The 26340-nt window shown below is 39.4% G+C and overlaps 2 protein-coding genes across 5 annotated transcripts in view; both read right to left on the bottom strand.

Moving 5' to 3' along the window:
• The window catches only part of raw, a 50081-nt gene extending 32400 nt beyond the window's left edge, over positions 1-17681 (bottom strand). For 2 of the 4 annotated variants that reach the window (XM_064690853.1, XM_064690854.1), the window contains exon 1: positions 2873-3073. Coding sequence is in view for 2 of the 4 variants with exons in the window: in XM_064690855.1 (XP_064546925.1) it covers positions 17538-17590 (53 nt within the window). In the remaining 2 variants the exon portion in view is untranslated. Of the gene's footprint in view, positions 1-2872; positions 3074-17537 lie in introns of those variants that run through there. The other 2 variants (XM_064690855.1, XM_064690858.1) reach the window with 2 other exon arrangements.
• Positions 4745-8643, bottom strand: LOC135434282 (transient receptor potential cation channel protein painless-like). Its single transcript, XM_064690802.1, has 3 exons — positions 8425-8643; positions 6507-8363; positions 4745-5344 (listed from the first exon to the last, which is right to left on the bottom strand). The coding sequence occupies exons 1-3, from the start codon at positions 8641-8643 to the stop codon at positions 4745-4747; spliced, it is 2676 nt and encodes an 891-aa protein (XP_064546872.1).
• Positions 17682-26340: the final 8659 nt, after the last annotated feature.

Raw genomic sequence — 26340 nt, 5'->3', positions numbered from 1 at the left:
TATTAATTATTTGATAAATGTTTAGACTTATTGTTTGTTTATACGTCGCTGGCTTCCTGATGCTCCCAGAATTGTATATATATTTCTGTTTAGGGTATAAATTATTACAGGGACTGCAGTTGTTTTTTCTACGTAACCTTTGTTAACAATGCTCGTTCGTGTGTAACTCGCTTAAGACAACAAAAATATTTATTTAATCTTTATAAGCAGCACACACTTTATTTACTAGCAAATTTTTTCTCTGTTTTGTTTTTGCTGGCAACTTTGTTGATGTTTAATAATGAATTTGTGTTTTCGCCTAAAATTTATCAACGCTGCAGCGTGCCATTGTCTATCGTGTGTGTTTCCGTGTTAATCAAATTAAGTGCGAAAGTGGATTATTGTCAAAATGTGACAAACAACTAAAATAATAATAAAAACAATAATAAAACAACAAGCAATTCGCTTGCGGACGAGTCGAAATGGGAATGATAAATCGTGGGGGCATAGTGCACTTTCGGCTCGTGTCGGGCGGGCATTGCAATTTACGGGCAGATATAGATAGATATAGATATAGATATAGATTCAGATATAATAGCTAAAATAAGATATATTGCAATAGTAATTGACATTGGCTGATGTCATACCAGAAATGTATAATAATAAATAATTTTCGCTATCATCTTCCTGAAGATTGCAGTAATTTTTCCAAATGAATGAAAATAGCTTATCGCAACGGCTTGATCTATTAGTTCTTGGAAACTATTTTACAGAAATTTCTGAGACAATTAAAAGGTTATTTACAGTCCATAGCTTGGCTAGCACTTAAGATTTCGTTTTATTAAGGATAGTAGGGTATCAAACCGGAAAACTTGTTGTTCAATAGCCAAAGTAAGGATATCTTCGGCACGCCGCAGATTTAATGCCCTTGTACACATTTCAATTTTTATTTGCGAATAGTGAAACTCGTAAATACTGAGTTTGATGAAAAACAGAATATTTGGATAAGAGAATATGTTGCCATTAAAGAACCTACTTTTCGACCATTTTTTCCTATGGCAGCTTTATGGTATAGTGGTCCGATGTTGATGAGATTTTGTATACATATAGGGAACATAATGAAACTTTTAAATGGGTCAAGATATACTGTAAACCAACAAAGTTTTTAATACTAGAACCTTACCTAGCATACATATGTATCTATGGACTGTCTGCAACAGAAAGACGAACCTTAGCAAAGTTTTAAGACGAAAGCTTTAAAACTGAGAGCCTGTTGATACTGATCTAGAATATATATATTTTATGGGGTCGGAGATGAATCTTTCTATGCGTATTATAAAAAATATTATAATGTTTACATTTGTCTTTACAATAAATTCAATATGTATATGCTACTTTTTATATTAAATGGTTAAGAATCGACCAATTGTAGTTTTTTAGAACCATCTTATGTCTGTATTTTTTTATGTGTTATAATTTAATAATATGTGTAGAACGACTGACCTAGCTCAGTAATTATTATAATAAAGCTCAATAGGAGGAATTGGTCGAAAAGTACCTCTTTGAATTTGAAGATATCTTCCCAAATTCGGTAAATACGAGCTCTATAATTCCCCTCATTTATCTCCAAAAGCGTGAGTTCTATTTCTACAAGCGAGTTTGATTGCATCGAGATTTCAATGAAAATCTTTCTTTTTCTAATTTTTAAGAAATTTTTCTATTTTTTCCATGTCAGACTGTTTTATTCAAATATCGTAAGAGAAACTTTATCATAGACAATAAACAAAAATTACGAAGTTCCACAAGCCTATAAGTCTTATTTAAATAACTTTTGATATTATTGCTTCACTTTATATAGAAATATTTAAAGAACTTCGTTATTATAGAATCCTAATGCAAACTTCTTAATATACTCTTAAATCTGTTTTAAATTTTTATTTTTCTCAATGCTGATGATCTCAAACTTCTTAATAAAACCTAAGAACTTTGTGACATTTGAGCGTAAATAGACTTATTAATTGTAAATTGATTTTCCTGTGCAGTTCAATAAAGTTTAGAATCTCGTTTCGGTTAAAACATTTAACATGGGTTTTTGTTAATTGTTTTTCTTTTAAGACTTTGCCTTGAATGTTGACATCGTCTGAAACGCGGTCAAAAACGAAACCAACCAAGGTCCACGTTCCGTAAGACGGTGACCCAATCTAACGGGCCACTGGCGAAATTGGCATAAATAATGAACAATTTGTTAACAATTTCCTGCAAGCTGCTAAGCTAAAAGCACAATACGAGAAGAAAATAAACGAAACTAACGGAGCAAAGAGCGTTGCTTAGGTCATTGACCAAAAAAAGAATTAATGTTATTGTAAAAAAATAAGAGAGAGAGCGACCAACAAAAGCGCCGCCGTTGGCGCTCTCTTTCCGCCTCTCTCTGTCGCTCTGGCGTCGAGCACGTTTTCCAAGAAAAAGCCAACGACGCCACTTTTTGTGAGTGTGCGTGTGTGTGGGGAGCTCTCCCACAAGCACGCACACGACACACGGTCTATGAGGGTTGCCTCTTTGCTTTTTTGGCAAAGCCAACAACAACAACAATAATAATAATAATAATAACAACAACAGTAATAGCAACAATAACACGCAGCAACAACAACCATACAAAGGAAAGTTGTTTTTGTCGTTCTGTAGCGCCGCTGTACGGCACAAAGCGGTGCGCGCTTACGTCATTCATAAAAATAAAAACGCAGCGCAAAGAGCAAACGAGCAGGGCCGCTGACTTGCTGTCCCGCTTACACCCTCTCTCTCTCTCTCTTTGTTGTTGGTGTTGCTGCTGCTGTGCGTTTTCGAGTGTTGTTCTTGTTCTTGCAGCTGCTCTGCGCGTTCTCACTTTGCTATTTACCTGAAGAATATTTTAACCATCTTGTTTGGCATTATTTAAATAGCAGTCGTTCGCTCTTGCCACGCTTATTTTATTATACATTTAATCAGTTTGAACTACATTGCCACGGATATCGCGTTCTTGCTTTTGTTTTAACCGAGCCGCAGGTTTTGTTTTGCACGCACACAAATCTACTACTTTTCGCTTTGATTTTGTCGTAGCACTGAGCTTCTTGTCATAGGTGTAAGAAAAAGTTTACAGCTGTCCCTTAAAGGCATTTGTTAATCGTGTGGCCACCCCAATCTATCGGAAGTCACAAAACGAAGTTTCAGATGGCAGCAAGATACTTCGTCACATCTTTGCAGTTAAATTCAGTTTCAAACCAGATTATCTTAACTATTTGTTCTCGTGTTCCTGGTGTTTTTGCATATCTGATAAGCGACTAACCGAATATTTAAATTATAGTATTGGGCATCCATAGACGTAGTTTGCAAACTTTCAAAAAAATCGCTAAACCGTTAACATTTCTGTAAAATAAATGTTTTGCTCAAATGGCACCGCTGTTATGTTACAGAGTTGACACAGTTGCAGTTATAGATGGCCCAATGTTGATAAGAGAGTGATGTAGCATTGAGCAATACAACCGGTTAATGCCGCGAAACTGTAAAAATTCACCGTTCAAATACTTGTATAAATGTAAAAAAAAAGTAATAAATACGCACAATGATGCACACATGGAAGTCACTCATTAATTAAACACAAGAAAAAACGGTAATGTGTGGCGGCTTTGTATTGCCATCACTTTGTTAGGGTTTTACCACTTAGCTGCCGGATTTCATTGTCACTTGCAATATCTTAATTGCAAGCTCGCCGCCGTGTGTGTCGATATCAGACGTTCTTTTCAGAGGCTGCTCTTCTTATTGTTTGCTTTTAATTGCAATTACCTGTCAGATTAATGCACAACTTCTCCCTCTTAATTGTAGCAACAACAAGCAGTTGGCGCCACCTGCCGCCAACCACAGCGCAACACATTTGCATTGTTTAATTGCCACTCAAAGCGCCCCCTACCTGGCCACATACGCACACACTTACACAGTTGGGCCTCTCATTTTCACACGGGCCGTTAAAGTGCCGCATTTCTTGATGAATGTGCAACAATGGCAACTTAACTCAACTCTGCGTGGTGCTTATCCTTTCTGACCACACCAGTTGCACCACCTGTAAATGTGTTACTGAAGTGCCAGTGAAGAGGAAGAAGATGCTCTTTCGTTAAGTTCACTTCACGCTAAATTGAAATATTCTTATTTTACTATTAACATGGTTTGTTTAATCAATGCCAATAAAAAACAGTTTTTATATTATTTTCGAAATATCTAAGCCCCTGAGATTTTCAATGTGGGTTGCTCTTGCTTTCGATATTCGATAATTTGCCTTGTTTCCAAGCAATCGATAAAACCAGATATGGAATTTCCGTTTTTGGGCAAATCTTTTAGGTTTTAGGAGCTAAGGTCGCCAGTTTCCGCCAATAAAAATAACCCAATACGTGGAGTGGCTGTAAGGTATAAGGCGAAGGCAAGTAGTTCAATGGGTTAAAGAAAGTTGCGAGTTCGAAACCGGGTAAGACAATTACTTTTATTTTTGTTTGGCTTCTTTTATTTTAATAAATGCTAATATAAAAGTTCTAGCGCATTCTTATCCGAGTGCTTTCCCTACAATAGCACTCTTTTCTTGTTATGTTTCTTAAATTAAAATTAGTATTCGGACTATTCTAAAAAAAAGGTCTGAAAACTAAGCAATTTAATTTTCTAGCCAACGCAGTATTTAATTTTGTTTTAACCCAAACATGATTTTAAGTTTTGGATCACAGTAAATCTTACTGTAATTCCTACAATTTTATCTAAAAGTCTTATTATTTATTGTCTCTTTTAGGACTTGCACTTGCTCCTGTAAGAGAGTCCATATGTCCTCAAGTCGATTTTCGATACTCACTTCGTCTTCTTCCTTTATCTCATCGTAACATTTGCATTGTATAATTTCCAAAGCCCGCTTCACAGTCGTATGATCGATCGTCAATTCTTTGAACTGTTCGCTGGACATTTCGAATGGATAAATGCAATTATCATTTTTGTTTTGACCGATTTCGATATCTTCTTGGCTGTTATAAAGAAAATCCGGCTCTGAAGATTGCGAAATGCTGTCGCCATCCTCGTGATCTGGATTAAATAAACGTAGACTGGCACCGTCCTCCGAATCTGGCAATTTATCGAGGCTCTCATTTCGATGTCGCTGACCATAAACTAATGCTTTGTTGTCCTGATTGGGAAGTATCGATAGATAACCATAGGAAACATTCGTTTGAATTTTTGCTAGCTTGTGGAAGATGCCACACAACCATTTGCAGTATTTCCAATCATGCTTCAAGCCGGCCTCATAGCGACTCAGTATATCTGTGCGACATATGGCGGCATTCAGCTCCACATGGGCTCGGATGGCCTGTTAAATAAGTGAAATGTGGAGGGGAGTTCGAGGAATAACAAATTGCATACATTTAGCAGATTTCCAAACGAGTAGTTATATATTTAGCGGTCTGAGGTTTTTTTTTTTTTTTATATAAGAATTCGTTTGAAAATCTTCAAAAAGGGTTTTTTCTTTTAGAAATTGAATTTTTGTATAGCTACTTCAATAGCCTTCCGGTTCTATCATCAGCAGACTTTGTTATCGACTCTAGATTTGGAGGGACTTGTCGTCAGTCCGAAGCTATAACCACTTGAGAATTATAAGCAAAGACTTCTTTTGTGTGTTTACCCCTTCCATTGTTTATTAGACACAGATTTTTTTTTATACCCTTGACTATTATCGTTTTGTCGTGAAATGTGTAACGCATAGAAGAGACATCTCCGACCTCATTATATATATTCTTATATATATTCTTGATCAGTATCAACAGCCTAGTCGATATAGCCATGCCCGTCTCTCTGTTTCTATGCGTACAAGTCTCTCAGTTTTATATCATATAGCTACCGTAGGAACGATCGGTCGAAAAGTAGGTTCTTGTATGAAAAATTTGGTTGTTTATCAAGATATCTTGACCAAACTCGGCATTTGTAATTTTACTATGCTCCTCATATATATCCAAAATCCTAACAACATCGGGCCATTGGAACGACTGGTAGAAATTTAAGTTGTTGTATGGAAAACTTTTTTGTATTTCGAGATATCTTGACCAAACTAAGCATTTATAGGTATGACTATGCACCATACATTTAAGCAGAATCTTATTTACATCGGAGATACGGGCAAAATACTATGACCATTATGAAAAGGTTGGGTCTACAAGGGTATTAAATCTTCGGAATGCCGACGACGTGCCCTTCTTTCTCGTTTTAGCATGTCTTTAAAAACAAAAAAGTTTTTGATACAAAAACTCTATATACGATCGATTTTTCCTATGACAGATATATGAAATAGTGGCCTGATCTAGTCGACTATGACATATGCTCCGCCCAAAAGGATTCAATGGGATAAGCTTTGCACGACATCGTGCAGACAGATATTACTAAATCGATATGAATGTATGTGTATACCCTATGGTGATTAATTCTCTACACAATAGGTGAAATTTGTATAACATCCGTAAGTAATTCGAATAACTCACCTGTGTATCGCCGACAGCCAAGCCGCTTAAGAGATTGGTTAGTACAATGCACATAAACATGAAGAGCAGCAAAACCAACGAACCGGAGTAGCTATTAAAGTCCTTGTACTCAAACTGACCCGTAAACATGACCAGGGTTTGGATGAACCCGCGACCCAGCTGACTTAATGTGAGGAACAGCTCGGATTGATCCTCGGATTGCGCCAGTTGCGGCTGACCAAATTGAATATAAAAGCAAAGGCCAAAGGTCAACACCAAAATTGAGTAGAGCGCCAAGCTGACGAGAAAATTGCGCGACACCTGACGCAACATGAGCATGTGCGTCGATATGCCCGGCACTGGCAGAGCACCGATCATCAGCATCAGCTTGCACGCCATCAACATGATGGCCAAAACGGAAACGATGCGCTGGGTCTGCGGCTCGCACCACTCCAGGCATGTGAGCAGGACCAGCACCACAAGCGGCGGGTCTATGGGACTGGGCATATCCCTGACCATTAAATAGGCCAACAGGTCCGCCATAACCATATAGAGAATGAATAAGCTGCAGCTGGCACAGAATAATCCTATGCAGAGCTCGTGTGTGCTGCGCTGTGGAAAGCAGAGCAAAGAATGCGCGACCAGAGAGATTCCAAAGAACAAGAAGACTGCGAAGTGGGTGAGGAAGATCCTTGAGAGATTCCGCCATTTGAGCAGCAAAAAGCAGGTGATCAACGGATGCTTCAGCAGCGGGCACAGCTCCTTGGAGCTTGCGATATACGCAATGGGCGCCATATCCAGCTCGTGCTGCTCATTGGTCAAGTTCATAAAGTTCAACAGAATCTCGTAGCTCTCATGGCTGGGCTTTTTTCCGCGACTCGTGATGCAATAATCGAAATGCTGCTCCAACAGCTGCATCTTTATATCCTCAATCAGCAGCTTCTTCCTGTCATTGCGCAACCCCAAGGGTGCTCCTTGACGCAGTAGCTCACGTATTGCGATCTCATTGCAGCAATGGACCGCATAGTGAAGGAGCGTATACCCATGCGAGTCTGGGACGTTGATGCAACTTTTCGGATCCATGCGCAACAGCTGCTGTAGGCAGGTCTGGTAAATGTTGCGCTGGAGCTTTGGTGGATCCTGTTTGATGAGCGTAACCAACAGCTCGCCACCCGATTCCAGTTTAAGGCGCTTGTTTTGCACCAGCCTAAGCAGACAGAGCACCGTTGTCCAGTCGCCCTCCACAATGTTGATCTCGACTATAAATTGATTCTCCCCCGGCTGATTCGTTGGCATAATGGCTTCTATGGCATTCAGTGCAATGTTGTTGCTGTTCTTCCGGAACTCTGTGAGCAGCGCGCAGATCATAATTAATTTATCCCAGCCGTCAATCTCTTGCTCGTAACGCGCCATCGCCTGCAGCAGCTCATCCACGTTAAGGCTCAGGAGCTGCCGCACCAGCAGCTTGTACAGCATTGGGCTGTTTCCATTTGGTTTGTTCTGCAGCACATATTCCAGTCCCTCGCCATAGTTGGCTAGGTTTAGTTTGGGCATTAAAAGCAACTCATATACCAATCCGATGCGTATACTCTGGTGAACTTCGGTATTCTGTAACAGATGCTGCATGGGCGTCTTGCCCTCTGCGTCGACTATGTTAGGCGAGGCTCCATAAGATATCAGTTTCTCAATACACTCGACGATATTTTCGTATTCTGTCCCGTTCAGTTGCTTGACTAGCATAAGCAATGCGGTCTCCTGTTTATACAGATAGTCCGCATTGACCATGTGCTTGTGCCGATCGAGCAATGCGCCCAGATTGCTTGCATCTTTGGAGTCCGACGCATAGTTAATAGCCGCCTTTTTAAGCTGCGGATTCACCTGAAATCAGCATAACCCAGAGAATAAATGAAGTCTCTATAACTTGACGTTCGCCTCTCACATAGTTGATGTCACACCCAGCCAGCAGACAGGCTGTTAGGAATTTGCTACAGCCCGCAGTGGACAGCGCCTGCTCGTAGATGCTCATTCCTTGACCGGACTCATCGTGGCTGACATTCGGCTGGGCACCCTGTTTGAGCGCACGTCGAAATCTAGCCAAATCCCGGGCCTCAAATGCATCTCTTAGCTCCAGCTGGGCATTAACGCCTTCTGCATCCATTTCGTCAGTTGTTCTTCAGTCAAGCGCCGAACACACAATGCTCTGATATAAGCAGCAGCTTTCGTATATAAGGGCTCATAAATTATAGCTGTGTATAACTCTAAAGTTCTGATAATACCCTTCAAAAGCGTTACGGTAAGAGTAAAGTCTAACTGTTCTCTTAATCCGAGGGGACAAGTTCGGGATGCATGGAATAACAAATAATTATATAAATATTAACTCATAACAGGTTCGAATTCAGTACAAGAATGTGTTCACTCGAAAAAAAAATAAATTAAAAACAGAATTTTCTATGAATCAATATGGAAAACTTTATAAAGCTAACACTAATCCTTATTTATTATTACTTTTTGTACAAATTTAAAAACTCTTTTAAGAATAAGAAATTCAAATAGTAATTTATAGTTTTATTTTTAAAACTGGATACAGGTTAAATATATTTAGGCTGTCAATTTCCTACAAACCGAAATTTATTCCTTGTAACTCTTGGAGTTTGATACTATAAGATTTGCACTATAGGGTAAATTAAACGAATTTGTACACTCTTTACAAATAAAAAACAAATTTAATAGGCACCCGTATTTGCAACGGTTCTCCTATATTTAACTTCGGCCTTATCGCTTAATTTCTAAACTTTTTTTATTTCGTATTACTAATATATATTTTATTTAAAAGAGGAAAGTATTGTTTTGTTATAAATCTTGTTGCCACAAGTTGGATGGATAACATAAATAAATAATAATAATAAATACACTTTACATTTAAAGAATCCAAAAAAGGCTGTATTCTAACTATTTCCATAATATACCTGTCCCTATAATTAAAACTGTTTGTAAGTAAGAACTAGAAAGCTGAAACTTTTACTGGATTGCAATTGCAATCTCGCGGCCGTGTGTGTCGATATCAGACGTTCTTTTCAAAATATGATCTTCTTATTGTTTGCTATTAATTGCAATTACCTGTCAGATTAATGGACAACCTATTAATTGTAGCTAATTGTTATTATATTATTATATTCTTGTTAGTTTTATTTGTGAAAACGATTATAATAGTGAAATAGTTCTTCTTATTTTCTCTTGTCGCTGTTCCCGCTGATTGGCATCTTTCTTCTTCCAATTCCAAATGGCAGCTTAATTCCCTAATTGTGTTCGCCATCCACTTTACTGGTTGTTTGTCGTTCTTTTTCATGCTGAACGTCAAATGCATGAGGTATACAGCGGCGATCGTAGTTCACTATACCCAGGAAGCGGCCCAGTTCGTATTTTGTTTGTGGCCGATCATACTTTGAGGTCGCCTTGAGCTTTAAAACTTTGGAGCTTTAAAACAATACCTCAGTTTCCTGTGGCCGTTTGCTTGCAGGATGCGTAGGACATAGTTCACGTGTTGCTCAGGCTCTTCAACTGGACTTGCCCATGGACTTTTGGAATAGCGACAGATTCGTTTGTCGAACAGTTGATGGATTTTTGCTTTCGCAGATGCCAGTTTCTCACCCATCAGTCGCCGTGAACGATCTGCTACTGGCTGTGATGATTTAGTGGCGAACTGCATGTGACGGACGATTTTCGCTTAGGTCCTGTACGTCTAGACGGCGGCCTTGCCACCGTCGCATGTGCTGAATGGTTGCTGGTCATTGAAATGCCTCCGCCCCAGCTTAGTTCACAGCAGCCGCTCTAGTTTAACTGTTGGTAACGTGCGCAACTTGGTTGACATTTACGGGAGCGATCACCAAACTTGCTGTGGTAGGGGCAGAGGGATCTTTAGTCCCCACCCTCCACGTCGTTTCACGGTTTTGGTGGGCGTGCATATGATTGGCTTGAGCTATGAAATTCGTCCTGAAGCTTATTGACTTTCTGCGAAAGCGTATGCAAGGCTGCCGCAACGTCAGTTAAATTAGGGCTATTGTAACTGACCGCGTCTACATTCTGCTGATTTCGGCGATAAATAGAGTGGGTATAACGGGTTCGCAGCCATTAGCGGGTGCTAAGTAACGCATGTGTGTAAGGATTTCCGACGGCTTCTTGCCGGTCATATCGCGACCTTGCAGAAGTCTCTTTAGTTTTGAGTCCTCTGGGTGTGCAAATGTTTCGAGAAGCCGTTGCTTCAATGCGCCGTATCTGTTATTCAGACGTGGTTTTATGAAAAGATCCTCGATGGTGAGCGACATCCTTCTTAAAGTGTACCGACACCAAGTCGAACTTGCGATCTGTGGCTGACACAACATTGTGCAAGAAACACAGGCGATCCAATTGCGCAAACCAAAGTTGACTGTTGCATTTGTTGAACTTCGGAGCGTTGATCTGTGATCATTGCTGAACATTTTTGTAATAATATTTGTGAAAACGATTAAAATAGTGAAATAGTTCTTTTTATCTTCTCTTGTCGCTGTTCCCTCTGATTGTCAGCTTTCTTCTTCCACCTTCGAATGACAGCTAAGAGGTAGGCCCGATATATATTGGCCGATAGATTGTGCCTAGGGCACGTTGCTGCCCTTACTTTGACTTCGAACTTTCGCTCCGTTAGATACGAGCGCAGAAGCAGAAAGATGGGGGCGGGGAGACGCATCTTGATTTTCTGGAGCAATCCATCAATCCAAACTCGGCCGAAGGCCTGCTTAACGTCTACAAAGACTCCATAGCAGTAGTCTTTGTCAACGTAAGTCTTAAGAATATGGTTAATCACTCTGTAAACCTGTTCAACAGCGCCATGCCTTCCCCTGAACCCAAATTGGTGATCAGAAAGGATGGCCATGTGATCCATAAACCATGCAAGACGGGCGTCAATCATTCTTTCCCTGAGCAGACAAGGAAGGCAGGAGACTGATCGGCCGATATGACTCAGGGTCATATTCCGGATTGCCCGACTTATGGATCATATGGATCCTCGCTAACTTCCACTGGGCAGGGAAGTATTGCGTTCTTAATATGGCAGGGCCTTCAGGGTGGTGTGGCATATTCCATCATGGATCGGTGCTTTAGCCCTGGGAAGGATTTTGACTACGATAATCACCTTTAACCGTTCCTCAAGGTGGCTGGCGAAGGTATTGGCTTGCTCTTCGTCTCTAAGGCAGTATTATGGCGATGAAGGAAACGGTTCTCCAAAGTTGGCGCATCAGGTTTTCGGTTTCTCGCCAGAGCGAGTATCCTGAGTCATTGGTATAGTCCATACTCTCCAACCACCTGGTAAAAGGATGCGTCTTTCAGTCTGCGAAGGGCCTCCTTGAGTTGCCGCTCCGCCTTACGGATGCTGTGTCGTTTGGAACCTGCGTCTGCACCGCCTCTGGATCCTGAGCAGGTTGCATTTGTTCAACTTCGAAACGTTGATCTATGAGCATTGCTGAAAACTTTTGTGAAAACCTTTGTGAAAACTATTATATCTTATCTTCTCTTGTGGCTGTTCTGCGCAGTGCTTATCCTTTCTGACCACACCAGTTGCCCCACCTGTAAATGAGTCACTGAAGTGACTTTCGTTGAAGTTGAGAAATATCCGCCAAATTTCCACAGTTGCGGGTGGAATTTCAAAAATCACTAAGACGTGATTTTATTGTGCTCTCATGTGTGCTCGAAAAATAAAAGAAAACTTAAAACTATGCCCAAAAATCTTTAAATCTCATTTTGCACCGAAGAGACTTGCATTTTGCAAAAAGTGTGAAACACGTATCAAATGAATTTCACAAAGACCCTTGAATTGATTTTGAAGTCGATCGAATGGTACAAAAAAAAAAACTTTCATGCAACCGTTTACCGATTTTCTCACACTTTCGACTGAAGATTTCTTAGCTTATACCCATATCAAATAATAAAGTAAAGAAACTAAGCGATAAGGCCGAAATTAAATATAGGCGAACCGTAGTCAATACGGGCGCCCATTTAATTTGTTTTTTATTTGTAATGAGTGTAAAATTTCGTTAAATTTATTCTATAGTGCAAATCTTATACTATAAAACTCCAAGAGTTATACAGAATAAATATCGGAATGTAGGAAATTATTTACAGGTGATAAAAAAGAAGCGCCCAATAAGCACAATGTTTTTAGTGCTTGTAATTGTAATTATAAAAGGTCAGTTTTAAATATAATTATTATATTTTTTTTTCAATGTACGCTTGCAATTAATTAATTATTGTTCTTAAAAGTGTTTTGAAATGTTTATAAGAAGTAATAATAAATAAGGAATAAGTATTATGAGATTTTCGATACTGATTACTTATTTTCGAGGGATCCCATTGTTGTGTTGAATTCGAATTTGTTATAAGTTAATATTTATATAATTTTTTGTTTTTCCATGGATATCGTCTCAAAACCTGACCTTCTCACCTCGTTAGCTATGTGGGGATTAAGAGTTAACAGTAAGTTTTTTTAGTCTTACCGAAACGCTATTGAAGGGCATTATCAAAACTTTAGATGTATATGCCTATGGGTCTTTCGCGGTGACGCTAGTGAACAGCTATGATTTATGAGCCCTTATATACGAAAGCTGCTGCTTATATCAGAGCATTGTGTGTTCGGCGCTTGACTGAAGAACAACTGAAAAAATGGATGCAGAAGGCGTTAATGCCCAGCTGGAGCTAAGAGATGCATTTGAGGCCCGGGATTTGGCTAGATTTCGCCGTGCGCTCAAACAGGGTGCCCAGCCGAATGTCAGCCACGATGAGTCCGGTCAAGGAATGAGCATCTACGAGCAGGCGCTGTCCACTGCGGGCTGTAGCAAATTCCTAACAGCCTGTCTGCTGGCTGGGTGTGACATCAACTATGTGAGAGGCGAACGTCAAGTTTTAGAGACTTAATTTATTCTCTGGGTTATGCTGATTTCAGGTGAATCCGCAGCTTAAAAAGGCGGCTATTAACTATGCGGCGGACTCCAAAGATGCAAGCAATCTGGGCGCATTGCTCGATCGGCACAATCACATGGTCAATGCGGACTATCTGTATAAACAGGAGACCGCATTGCTTATGCTAGTCAAGCAACTGAACGGGACAGAATACGAAAATATCGTCGAGTGTATTGAGAAACTGATATCTTATGGAGCCTCGCCTAACATAGTCGACGCAGAGGGCAAGACGCCCATGCAGCATCTGTTACAGAATACCGAAGTTCACCAGAGTATACGCATCGGATTGGTATATGAGTTGCTTTTAATGCCCAAACTAAACCTAGCCAACTATGGCGAGGGACTGGAATATGTGCTGCAGAACAAACCAAATGGAAACAGCCCAATGCTGTACAAGCTGCTGGTGCGGCAGCTCCTGAGCCTTAACGTGGATGAGCTGCTGCAGGCGATGGCGCGTTACGAGCAAGAGATTGACGGCTGGGATAAATTAATTATGATCTGCGCGCTGCTCACAGAGTTCCGGAAGAACAGCAACAACATTGCACTGAATGCCATAGAAGCCATTATGCCAACGAATCAGCCGGGGGAGAATCAATTTATAGTCGAGATCAACATAGTGGAGGGCGACTGGACAACGGTGCTCTGTCTGCTGAGGCTGGTGCAAAACAATCGCCTTAAACTGGAATCGGCTGGCGAGCTGGTGGTTACGCTCATCAAACAGGATCCACCAAAGCTCCAGCGCAACATTTACCAGACCTGGCTACAGCAGCTGTTGCGCATGGATCCGAAAAGTTGCATCAACGTCCCAGACTCGCATGGGTATACGCTCCTTCACTATGCGGTCCATTGCTGCAATGAGATCGCAATACGTGAGCTACTGCGTCAAGGAGCACCCTTGGGGTTGCGCAATGACAGGAAGAAGCTGCTGATTGAGGATATGAAGATGCAGCTGTTGGAGCAGCATTTCGATTATTGCATCACGAGTCGCGGAAAAAAGCCCAGCCATGAGAGCTACGAGATTCTGTTGAACTTTATGAACTTGACCAATGAGCAGCACGAGCTGGATATGGCGCCCATTGCGTATATCGCAAGCTCCAAGGAGCTGTGCCCGCTGCTGAAGCATCCGTTGATCACCTGCTTTTTGCTGCTCAAATGGCGGAATCTCTCAAGGATCTTCCTCACCCACTTCGCAGTCTTCTTGTTCTTTGGAATCTCTCTGGTCGCGCATTCTTTGCTCTGCTTTCCACAGCGCAGCACACACGAGCTCTGCATAGGATTATTCTGTGCCAGCTGCAGCTTATTCATTCTCTATATGGTTATGGCGGACCTGTTGGCCTATTTAATGGTCAGGGATATGCCCAGTCCCATAGACCCGCCGCTTGTGGTGCTGGTCCTGCTCACATGCCTGGAGTGGGGCGAGCCGCAGACCCAGCGTACAAGGACTTTAATAGCTACTCCGGTTCGTTGGTTTTGCTGCTCTTCATGTTTATGTGCATTGTACTAACCAATCTCTTAAGCGGCTTGGCTGTCGGCGATACACAGGTGAGTTATTCGAATTACCTACGGGTGTTGTACAAATTTTATCTATTGTGTAGAGTATCAACCACCAAAGGGTATATACAAATATATTCCTATCGGTTTAGTAATGTCTGTCTGTCGGCACGTTGTTATGTAAAAATCTTATCAACATGGAGCTACTATAGTATAAAGGAACAATTATATAGAAACAATCGGTTTCATATAAATTATGGAAAGTAATACTCTTTCGCAAAAACAGCGTAAGCCGAAGGGGTAAACACACAATAGAAGTCGTTGCTTATAATTCTCAAGGTGTTATATCTTTGTACTGAGAACAAGTCCCTACAAATCTAGAGTCGATAACAGTCTTCAGTCTGAAGCTGAAGTGCGAGTCCTTAAAGAGACAATAAAAAATGATAGGCATCACAGTAAGATAATTGTGCTCCAAAACTTAAAATCAAGTTTGGGTTAAAAAAAAAAATTAAATACTGCGGTGACTAGAAAATTAAAATGCTTCGTTTTCAGACCATTTTTTTTAAATACTCAGAATACTAATTTTAATAAAAAGAAATATAAGAAGAGTGCTATTGTAGGGATAGCACTCGGATAAGGATACCCTAGATCTTAAATCTAAGATCTAAAATAACCCAAACAAAAATAAAGTTAGTTGCCTTAGCCGGTCTCGAAATCGCAACTTTTTTGATTCCATTGAACTACTTGCCATAGCCGTATACCTTACAGCCACTCCACGCATTAAATCATTTTTAGACTTTAGCTCCTAAAAACTAAAATATTTGTCAAATACGGAAATTCCATATCGGTTTTTATCGATTGCTTGGAAACAAGGCAATTTAACCCACGATTAAAATCCCAAGGTCTTAGATATTTCGAAAATTATATATTAACACTTACTTTATTGGCATTGATTAAACAAACCATGTTAAAAGTAAAATAAGAACATGCCAATTTGGCGTGAAATGCACTTAAACTTATTTACAAAGATCTTTGTGAAATTAATTTAATAAGTTTTTCGCTAAATTTACCGGTCAAAGGTTTAGTGACGAATCCCGGCAAAAGCACGCTTACGTAAAACTTTAAAAAATGCCCGACTCATGCATTAAACAACTTTTGCTCAATTAGCGTTAAAAGTGCGCATAAATGGACTTTGGCAGATCCCATTCCTGTGAAGGACGACAGCTCCTCGAGGAGCAGACGCTGACCACCAGGAGCCAAGCGGATAGAAGCCACCGCATGGCTCGTTAGCTGCCCCCCACTTGGCAACAATGTGGGGCAAACAGCAACTATGAAAAATTTCGTTATGCAATTTAATTTTGGGTCGAAGGAAAAAATATATAAGGAAGGAAGAGGAGGGGAAACAATAACAAAATATGAAGCCGCCTTGTTAACCCTCCGGTGGTAACTTGTGGCATTAAGTTGGCCAAATTGAATTACTTAAGCATTTGGGCTTTGTTTATTCTAAGGGTGCGCCCCATGAAATGGTAACTGAGCCGCTGTTTTTGTTGTTGTTGTTTTCGACTTGGTCCATTGCTCTGTTGATTTTTGGCTTTTAAGAGATTTCAATGTGGGTGGCCTCCTTCCCCGCGCCCGCGACAGGATGTGTCCCGGAGGGGCATATGTTCCATGTGCAATTACATTTTTGTTGAATTATTAAATCGATGTGGCTTAAGACCGACAACATTTTGAAGGAAGCGTGAAAAAAAAACAAATCCATCAAATGATCCAGGAATTAATGAAGGAAAATTAAAAATGCCCGAAAAACGTATGTATTGGAGAAAAGGATTTACAGGTATATGAAATACTAGCGCGAATATTCCGGCCTTGCCGTCCTACGTATAAAATAAATATACATAAAGATTTGACCGAGTTATGGGGCTTGGAAATTTTGACCTATGTCTATATACAATATTTGAGGGTACCATTTTTACGTGAATTTTGACCAAGTATAATGATTCTAGATTAAGATGCCAAATTGATTAAGAGGCTTAGCCGTGAACAATGATCCAAACCTAGTGAAAATCGGATGAGCTATGGGTGTAGGACATTTTGACCTATGTCTATGTAGGATAATAGCGGGTATACGCCGGCCTTGCCCGTGGCACGTTTAAAATAAATTCTCTCAAAAATCATCGAAAATGAGTTTGAAACCGATCGGACGGTAAACAAAAACTTTCATAAAACCGTTTTTCGCTGATTAACCATATTTGCGGGTGGAATTTCCCAAATTGCTGAAAGACGTATTCATTAAGTTCTTATGTAAAGTGAAAAAGAGCAAGCCAAATAAGTTCACTTTCTGTATATAGGCATGGTGGCATCTAATTGTATTATAATACAAAAATAATAAAACACTTAAATTGAAAATAAAATGAATAACAATAATAAAAAATCGTAAACCTAATTATACAAATCTAACTTATTCTATTATTTAATGCAATTAGGTTCAAACGAATTAGTTTTATTGTGCATCCTGTTAGGTTTTAAGAATTTTTGTAATGCCCATTGAATTTATTTGGAACTCTACGAGTTACTTGCAGTTCTTTTGTGCTCCAAGGTAAGTTTTCGTATTCAAGGTATGAACTCTGCATTCCATATCCCAAAAATAAGTTGCGTATGTTACATTAAACGAATAAATTTGTATGCATGTCGGCAATGTGAGTGCAAATTTGATTTGATGTTCATTAAATAAAAAGGAAAAATAAAAAATAAAACACAAACAGACGGAGCCAGATACATTTGTAGCTTTGGCATGATGTGGTGTTTGGGATTGGCCCATGTCAGTGCGGGGCAGTGCGGGGAAGTACCACCCGGGGCGCTATCAGCACTCGGCAAGAGTGGTGCAAGTGGTTGTCAAGTGGTAGGCACCCGGCACCCGGCACCCGGTCGCACTGTGGCACTTCTTTATGCATATTAAGATGCCCGGCTGGCTCGGTAGCTGGGTAACTTAATTTGGCCTAACTAGGCAGCGAGGGGGGGAGGTAGGGTAGATATCAGCGAGAACCCTTCCAGCGGCGTGTTAATGGACTTAATAAAAAATGCAACATTTTGATTTAATTTAATTGAAATTCACGCCACTCGAGCAACTCCATTAGGCAGAAACGTGTCCAACATCCAACAGAACGCGACACAAATCAAATTACCACGACTGGCGAGGGGAGAGTGTGTGTGTGGGGGGGGGGGGGCTGCGGGCTTGTAAGGTCGGCTCAATAAATATTGTCAAAACACTTGTCAAATGGCTAAACAAAGCGTCGGATTGGGTGGCAGGGGGCGGGGGTGTCGAGTAAATAAGCCTGTGGATACAGTTTGAAGAGGCCTGTCCATAGCCCAAAGCCTTGAGTGGGCGTGCCTATTGACACGGGCACGAAATTAAGCAACGGGGGCGACGGGGGCAGCGGGGGTCTTGGTTGCGGGGGTCGTGCGCATTGGCAGCCGGCTGCAAATCAATTTGATTCGATTTAAATTTAAAAGCATCTGCAAGACGTCGTCGACATCAGTGAGTGCCTGCGCTGTGCCCCTGCCCCCACAATTCCAAGTCCTCCAGCCCGCACTCCCGCACTCTCCACACAGCCCGCATCCCCCCATGGCGTTGATCTTGCGCGTGATTTTCATGTTGAGGTCACGTGCTGGCGACGCGTGCCATTGACATAAGTTTCCAGTTTCGAGTTTTGGTCAAAGGGGGTGGCAAACGGGCGCATGGCCACACGTAAAGGGCTCAATGCATAGTTTTTTTCTTCTTCTTCTTTTTTTTTTGTTGTTGTAAAGGGAAGAGGGAGGGGGGGGGGTTTGGTTGTGACATGTGTGCAGGCCTGCGTGTTAAATGTTTGATTTAGCTATCAGTTTAATTCTATTAGTCGAACAGCTTTCCAACTCATGCATTTCTCTGCTCTGTTTGCACTCGTGTCGCTGATGCTCCTGATTAGGAACAGCCGACACTTTCGCTAACGGGTCAAATTATCTCTAAACACACACTGGCACACTTTACTCAGCCGTCGTGCCACTAAGAAGAAGCCATTCTTGTATTACCCCTTCTTAACTTTACCTTCTTAACTAGTATACTGCAGGGAAATAAGAAAACTATAGTACACAAATATATAGATAGTTTTGTGGGAAGCGTTGAAAATAGTATCCAAAAAGTGCAACTTTCTCGATTTGTGTATAAGAGGTATATACTAAATGTTCTGCCCTTAGCTTATATAGTCTTTAAATATTAAAATATATATTTATCAATTGAGAGACAATTTCGGAGCTTTTGCTTTGTGTTCAGGCATTCATACAGACGACAAACAGACGAATTTAGATTGATTCGTCCTGACTTCGAATAAAAAGTTGCCGGCTTTTGTTTCATATTAACATTTTCACAAATCCAAAGCTTCTATAGCCGGGCAACCGTCGCAGTGTTTGTGTCCGGTAATGGGAGATGAACGCTTACAATTTATGATTTCTTTTAAATATTAAATAACTTAATTGAAGCTAACTAAATAGAATAAATATGATTTTTATTTTGATTTTTTTCTATGACATGTAATTTTCTAATATTGCAGCTCTGAACATTTTCTGTTATTAATGCAAACAGTCTTCAATAAATTTCTTTAATATATGAAACAGTTCTTTCTTGTTGCCATACTTTTGTTTCAGACAAACGATTATGCATGTTTAATAATATTTTAAAGTTTGAAAGTAGCTTTTTATTTTTAATAGGAGCTATCCGTCATGGGAGATTTCACTGTATATGGTCTTTTAGTGTGGATGGGCTTCAAATTTACATGACGTTATACATTTCGTGGCATAATTAATAGACTCTTAGAATAATAACCGGGAATAGTTCTAATCTTAAAGAGAATGGCTTAACAGACCCATTTATTATACTAATAATATTCAAATAATATGAACGCATAATAATAATGAAAATTGTTGATTCAATTCGTCTCATGCATTAAAAATTCCGCTTCTATCCAATGAATCAAACTTTATTTCCAAAAGTATTATTATTTTTAACCAGAGCTCACAATTTATGATTTTTAGTGCTCCGGAATAGTATAAATAATTGTTAACTTTTTATGGTTTTATCAAATCCCCAAACAAATCGAAAGACTTATGAGCTTCAATAGCCACAATCAGACAGGGGCTGGCAGAACTTTAGCGATTTGTCGAACGAGGCAAACTTTTTGAAAGTAATAAAACTCAAAATACATCCTGTGAAATGTCGCGGCATATCAAGGGGTAAGGACTCACCTGGACCTGGATGTCGCAAACTTCTCAACATCCCGACTTTTCACTCGGGACAAGAAGCCCGCCTTTGAGGTGTCAATATACAAAAGAATGTCTGACGTTTATTGCCCTGCAGCTGAGGCATATAAGTTCTTTGGGTGGCAGAGCGGACAAGAAAAGCACATGTACACGCGCACACACACACACTCGCACGTGAAAAACTGAAAAGCGAGACACATGTTCTGGAAAACGGATGTGCGCCAGGGGGCAGCAGGCAGCTGGGAAGCGGGAGGCAGGCGCGCGCTATTTGTATTTTGTGCAAATACTTAACAGTTTGTTATTTCTATTTCAAGTCAATATGGCAAAAGTAAACAGGCAGGGGTTCGGCATAGAGGGGGCGGGGACACATATTTTAAGTGGCACAGCTGACGCTTGGGTTTAAAATTTCTCATGTCGCGGGTTTTCCATCTATTTCTTTTTTTTTTGGCGACAACTTGTCCAAACACTTTGTGTGGCTTTCTTCAGCCCAAATATTTGAATTGTTTCGAATTTCTCAACAAAAAAACAAAAAAAAAAACAGAAACAATATAAAAAGAGATAAGAGAAAAGAAAAAGCGAAAAGCATTTTTAAAGTGCTGTAAAACAGTCGCAGTTGGTTGTCGAACCGACGACCTGTGCGTCCGAGTGTTGCCAACTCGCGCGATGATTTTGCGTGGCGCGTTTTGTGTTTCAAGTGTGGGCCAAGGGGGGCTGGCAGGGGAAGCGACCCGTGGCGGGCACATCCTGGCCGTGCCAGGCAGTGAGGCGTATGGCGCGCTCAAGTGCGTGCTTCAAAATACAAAAATTTTTCAGCGCATTTCGCGTTATTAACACGTAGTAGGTGCTGCCATACCGCAAGGGGGTTGCCAGACCGCCATGTTGCTTGCTTGCGGTTTTCTTTCGGGTGGTTCTTGGCCGTGGCAGCCGGTCCCCACAGCGCTGACACTGTGTAATAAGGAGTTTTCATGGCCTCTTGAACGTTTACGCTTACCAAGCGAGGACATTTTAATTGAGAGTGTTGCCAGAAGGACCACGCCGACGACAAGAAGGACGAATGCTTGCGGTACTTGGGCAGCTGCGCTTGCATTAAGTGCGGCTCGCTATGCTGCCCTCTCATCCCCATTCCCTCTCTCACTCTCTCACTCTCTTTCTCTTCAGTTCTAGTTACTCGCTGCTCTCATCTTAGTAACGGCTTGTTGACTTGATTCTGCCAGAGTTGCCCTGAACTGCTTGATTTTGGTTTCAGCGCAGGTGTTGATGGATGAAATGCTCGAATTGCCAGGGCAAAGTTCTAGCCACCTTTTTACTTCCTTTTTTCTTCTCAAGTAGCAGGGTTCAGTTCCCTGTTCTACATCTTCAGTTCAAAGTATCTAAGCTTACTCCGCATAAAATTTAGTTGGCTTCAACTCCAAAATGAATTTTATGAAATTAAGTTCGTTTTTAGTGTATGCTCGGCTTCAAGATAGTGTGCTGTTTCTTTCTTCCCTTTTCTTGAGCTATGGAACCCTAAAATAGAAAATGTATTGGAAATAGGCATGCCTCAAACCGTGCAGAGAGTTAGAGAATGACACAGATACATAGAAAGAGTTAGACAATTGTGAAATTTTAAAGTAGTTAAGAAAAATAGATCGCACTTTCGATATACTTTCCGTTTTCAGGTTTTTGACAACACTGAAAAGATAAAATAGAAAATCATTTGACGTCAAATCTCATCCGATTTTTACGAAGTTTGGGCCTTTGTTCATGCTTATGCCGCTAAATCATTTTTGCATCCAAATCTGGCAACATTTTTCTTGGTGAAAAATCATGTGAAAATGGTACCCTCAAATACCCTATATATATGTCTATACCCTATATAGACACAGGTCAAAATTTCCTACCCCCTTAACTCGGTAAAATCTCAACCGATTTTCATAAGTTTTGGCTCTTTGTTCGTGGTTTGGCCTCTAGGTCAATATGACATCTAAATCTGGCAAAATTATTCTTGTAAATATATATTAAATAAATTATATTAAATAGGTGTTCAGTTAATGATAGTCCACATTTATTTTATAGGACACCAAGAGGGGTCGGAAGAATGTAATTTGTTTAACAAAGCGATAAGCATAAGTTTTCGAAGTAAAACAGAGAATTTGAATTTTACTTTTAAACAATCCTAGAAATAAGAAGACATTAACTATTTTTGTGGCTACTAAACTGGTTCAACCGCATTAAATTGTAGAATTCGTTTTGAATATATTGCAGATTAATTGCTTGATGTTTGCAATTCTCAACAAGTTAAATCTTCAATAGGAGGATACGTTTTTAATTCGATTCTAGAAGCAAAGCTTACGTTAAATACAATACGTCAATTATAAGTTATTTTATTATAAAAATAATCAACATTGAAACAGTCATTAAGTCATGTACTAAAAGGTCCCTAAAAACAATTGTGAATAAATATTTCTTTTTATTATTATCTTAATATTGATTTTTTATATTTCTAATTCCTGTGCAGTACGTTTTGTGACCTCCATTGACCTTTAGACGCATGCTTAAATCTGACAAAATAATTTCAAATGAAATGCAAATGGCAACGACAAACAGCAAATTTAAATTTAATGTCTTCATCAGCATAAACAACAACAACACCCTCTCCATTCACACACACACAAACACACGCACATCCAGCAACCAGTCAGCGAAAGTGTTAATATATAAGGCTAAATAGTGTGATAAAAACGGGGCAAAGCAGCAACAACAACAACAACAACAAGTCATTTAATTTATAAGCAATTGCCGTTTGGCTGGAATTTTCCCTTTCAGCCAGCGGCAAGGGAAAGCATCATTAATTTGCTCCAAGCGAGCGCTAGGGGGAGGGCCGGGCGGGGTGGTGCGTCGACAATTGCCAAAAATATTTACAGCCAAAACAGACGCAACCAACAACAACAACAGCGAGAACGACAGCAACAACAACAATCAACATCCTCATCAGCTTCAGCTTCAGTCTCTAAAGTTGTTCCCAGCGGAGCAAAAGAAGTCGAAATGAAATCAGCAGAAAATTCAATGAGCAGCAAGGAGAGTGAGGTGGGGAGGCTGGTGCGGGGGTTGCGGTGCCCAGACGACGTTCTGGCAGCTGGCAGCACTGGCGGTGGTTGATGACTGCAATTGATGGCAGTGGCAACGCCTGCCCCACACCCCGCAAGCAACGCCCACATGGTTTGCCAGCGAAGGGGTTGTGATTGCTGCTGTTGCTGTTGTTTTTGTTGTTGTTGTTGCGTGTGTGAAAAATGTTATCAGCTGCTTAAGGGGGTTAGGGGGTTGCGGAGAGGGTGGCTCTACACTTAGAGAAAAGATGCCAAGATATAACTCAAAACGAAATTCTTATTTCAAGAACTCACATCAAGTTTCAAGATTCTAAAATTCTAGAATCAATTACTTTCACTTAAATATTAAATATTGACATCAGAGAAGAAACCACAAGTTTTTTTTACAGAAGCCAAGTAAAACCGTTTTTAATAACAAAATAATTCGTCTTTTTTTTCAAATTTGATTGCTATTTAAAAAACTTTTTTAATTGTTTGTTTTTTACTTAATTTTTTTTTAAACTGAAAATTTGATTTCTGTTTTAAAAACAGTTTTAGTTTCCAAAATGTTTTTTCTTTAAGAAAATTTTGCATGTTTTTTAAGCATTAAAATTCTAGATAACAGTATTTCCTTCTTTTTTTTTAAATTAAACTAAGTCGTTTAAATTATTTTTGTAACTTGTACAAATTGAATTAGTTATTAATTATTTTAATTACGTTTTAATGCATACTTCAATTAATTTAACAAAGTACAGCAGCTCATAATTAAGAACAAAGTTTATCGCTAAGTGTACTTATTCGGTTTTTTTTTTCGTTTTTGGATGGGTTGGTGCTGTGCCGTGCAAATGCCAGAAAAATATTATGTGACATGATAAATATTGCTCGTGGGGGGATTTTTGTGGGTTTAGTTGTTGCTGCTGCTGTTGTCAACATCATTGCCGAAATAATATGACAGATTCATTTATGGCTACGTGGCCTGACAGCCATGATGCTCATCATGACCAAAATGATGATGATTTCCTGATGTTGGTGACGATGATGACGATGATGTTGACGTGTTGTTGCTGTAGTTTCACATAGGCGTTTTAAGAAGCAAAAAACTGCGGTCGCAACCGGGTGTTGTTTATGGTTTTGACATTTACAAACATTTATGCGTCAATTGCTGATGAAATAGAAATCAGATTTCAAACAGAGAGAGAGAGAGAGAGGGAGAGAACGAGAGAAATACCTTTTATAAGCCAACGACAATCTTTGACATAGATCGTTTGCCTCGTAGCTTCGAGAGGACGATTCTCGTTGGCCATTTCAAAGAATGCAATGTATATGCTATAAGAAATCATTCGATTGATCTAACTAGTCTCTAGCAAGTTGTATTTAAATATACCTTTAATCATATGTTATTTTATTTGGCAGTATATCCAGAGGTATGTTATTGTAGAATGTAGACGGTTGTGGATAAAGATTTCATATTTTTTATATGGCTTTATTTTTATATTTTTTATTCTAAGTATTAACTTATTTTTATCTGAATTTTGAAATTTTTTTATAAATACGTAATATATTTATTCTATTTATTTATTCTACTAGATCCCATCAAACTATTGATCTTATGAATTTAGCTACTTTGTTCGCGTTTCCAAGCTCAATCACTCTACGTTTCAATTTCTTTTGCAATTTAAAAAATTTTGTATATTCTTTATTTAAAAATTTGTCAACCAATCTGTGATAGAAGCATATATCTAACTATATGCCTAGGAAATGAAAATGAATCCTCATTATTTATGGATTGAATTTAAAAATTATATTTTATTGAAAAAAATTAAATCGTTAATCAAAATTCCATTCAATTTTTGCTTGTTGGTATTTTTTTAAAATTAATTCGATAAATAACAGAATTAAAGTTTTCTTATCTATGGTATTTTATAACTATATAATATGTACATATATCTTATCTCATCTATCTTATCTTTTCCTTATGGCAAGATTACCATATATTTCTGTTCTTATTACCTATAAAGATAATTATAATTCTAGTTTGGCTTAAACAAAATCTCATTTGAATTTAAACTGCCAGATTCAGCAAGAGTTCAATTTCTTGAACACATTCATAAGGCAATGCCCTTTCCCTTTCCCTGGAATACCATTTGGGCCAGTTAATTAATCATATTCCCAAATTCGAAAACAATATGCAATAAACAATTAGCAATCAGTCGACGTAACGAGCCAAGGTCAAATTTCGTTGGCCAAAAACAAAACTTACTAATTTCTATAGACGGCAGCCAACAAAATGGGGCAAAATGGTTTTTGTTGTTGTTGCTGTTGTGGGTGTTGGCAACAGCTTGCGGGGCCGGTCTCTGCTTGTAACATCCACAAGTCATTGCCAATCAAATAATTAGAGTCTGGCAATGCTGGGCAAAAAGAGAGTTTTAGCCAAATACACACAGAGACAATGCCTGTGTGTGTGTGTGTGTGAGTCTTACAAATAACGCGCAGAATCGCTCTTTTGTCGCTATATACTATATAAATATTTTATAGAGTATACATAAATGGCAGACTACAAAAGTTCAACGTAATACTACGCGCGCTCTCTGGCCAAAAACAAAAAATACGTGTATATAGAAAAAAACAATAGCAACAACAACAACAACAACAACGCATACAAATTGTAAGGCAACAACTTTTTTGCAACACTTTGGGGGCAAGTACTAGTCAATGACATTGAAGAGTTACCCCTCAACCCACAATAATACATACATATACATATATATATATATATGTGTGTGTGTGTGTGTGGCTGGGTATTAGAACTAGTTACACATAAGTGTTGCGTTTGCCACACAAAATTTAAATTATTGACAATTTAAGTTTTTGTGTGTTGAATTTTCAAGGATTTTCCCATTTCAGCATTTCAATGCTGAACTTGAAAGTCAGTTGAGTGAGTTTTTGTTTTATTTTGTTTCTAATTTTAAGTTAAACTGCAAGGGCAATGTAATTGTAGAGAAATTTTAAGAGCTTCAACTTAATTT

The sequence above is a fragment of the Drosophila montana genome, unplaced genomic scaffold (assembly GCF_035044405.1).
Source record: "Drosophila montana isolate Dmon_TW-CO22-7 unplaced genomic scaffold, ASM3504440v1 contig_3286_1, whole genome shotgun sequence".
Taxonomy (NCBI): Eukaryota; Metazoa; Arthropoda; class Insecta; order Diptera; family Drosophilidae; genus Drosophila; species Drosophila montana.
Note: the sequence above shows the minus strand (reverse complement) of the source record. Positions and strands in the feature narration are given on the sequence as shown.

What these genes read in the sequence shown, in the direction of transcription:
- LOC135434282 (XM_064690802.1), bottom strand. Translation starts at nt 8,643, where the DNA reads ATGGATGCAGAAGGCGTTAATGCCCAGCTGGAGCTAAGAGATGCATTT. An exon ending in CTGGGTGTGACATCAACTAT is followed by an intron (nt 8,364 to 8,424) that starts GTGAGAGGCGAA and finishes TGCTGATTTCAG; the next exon opens with GTGAATCCGCAGCTTAAAAA. An exon ending in TGGCTGTCGGCGATACACAG is followed by an intron (nt 5,345 to 6,506) that starts GTGAGTTATTCG and finishes CTTATTTAACAG; the next exon opens with GCCATCCGAGCCCATGTGGA.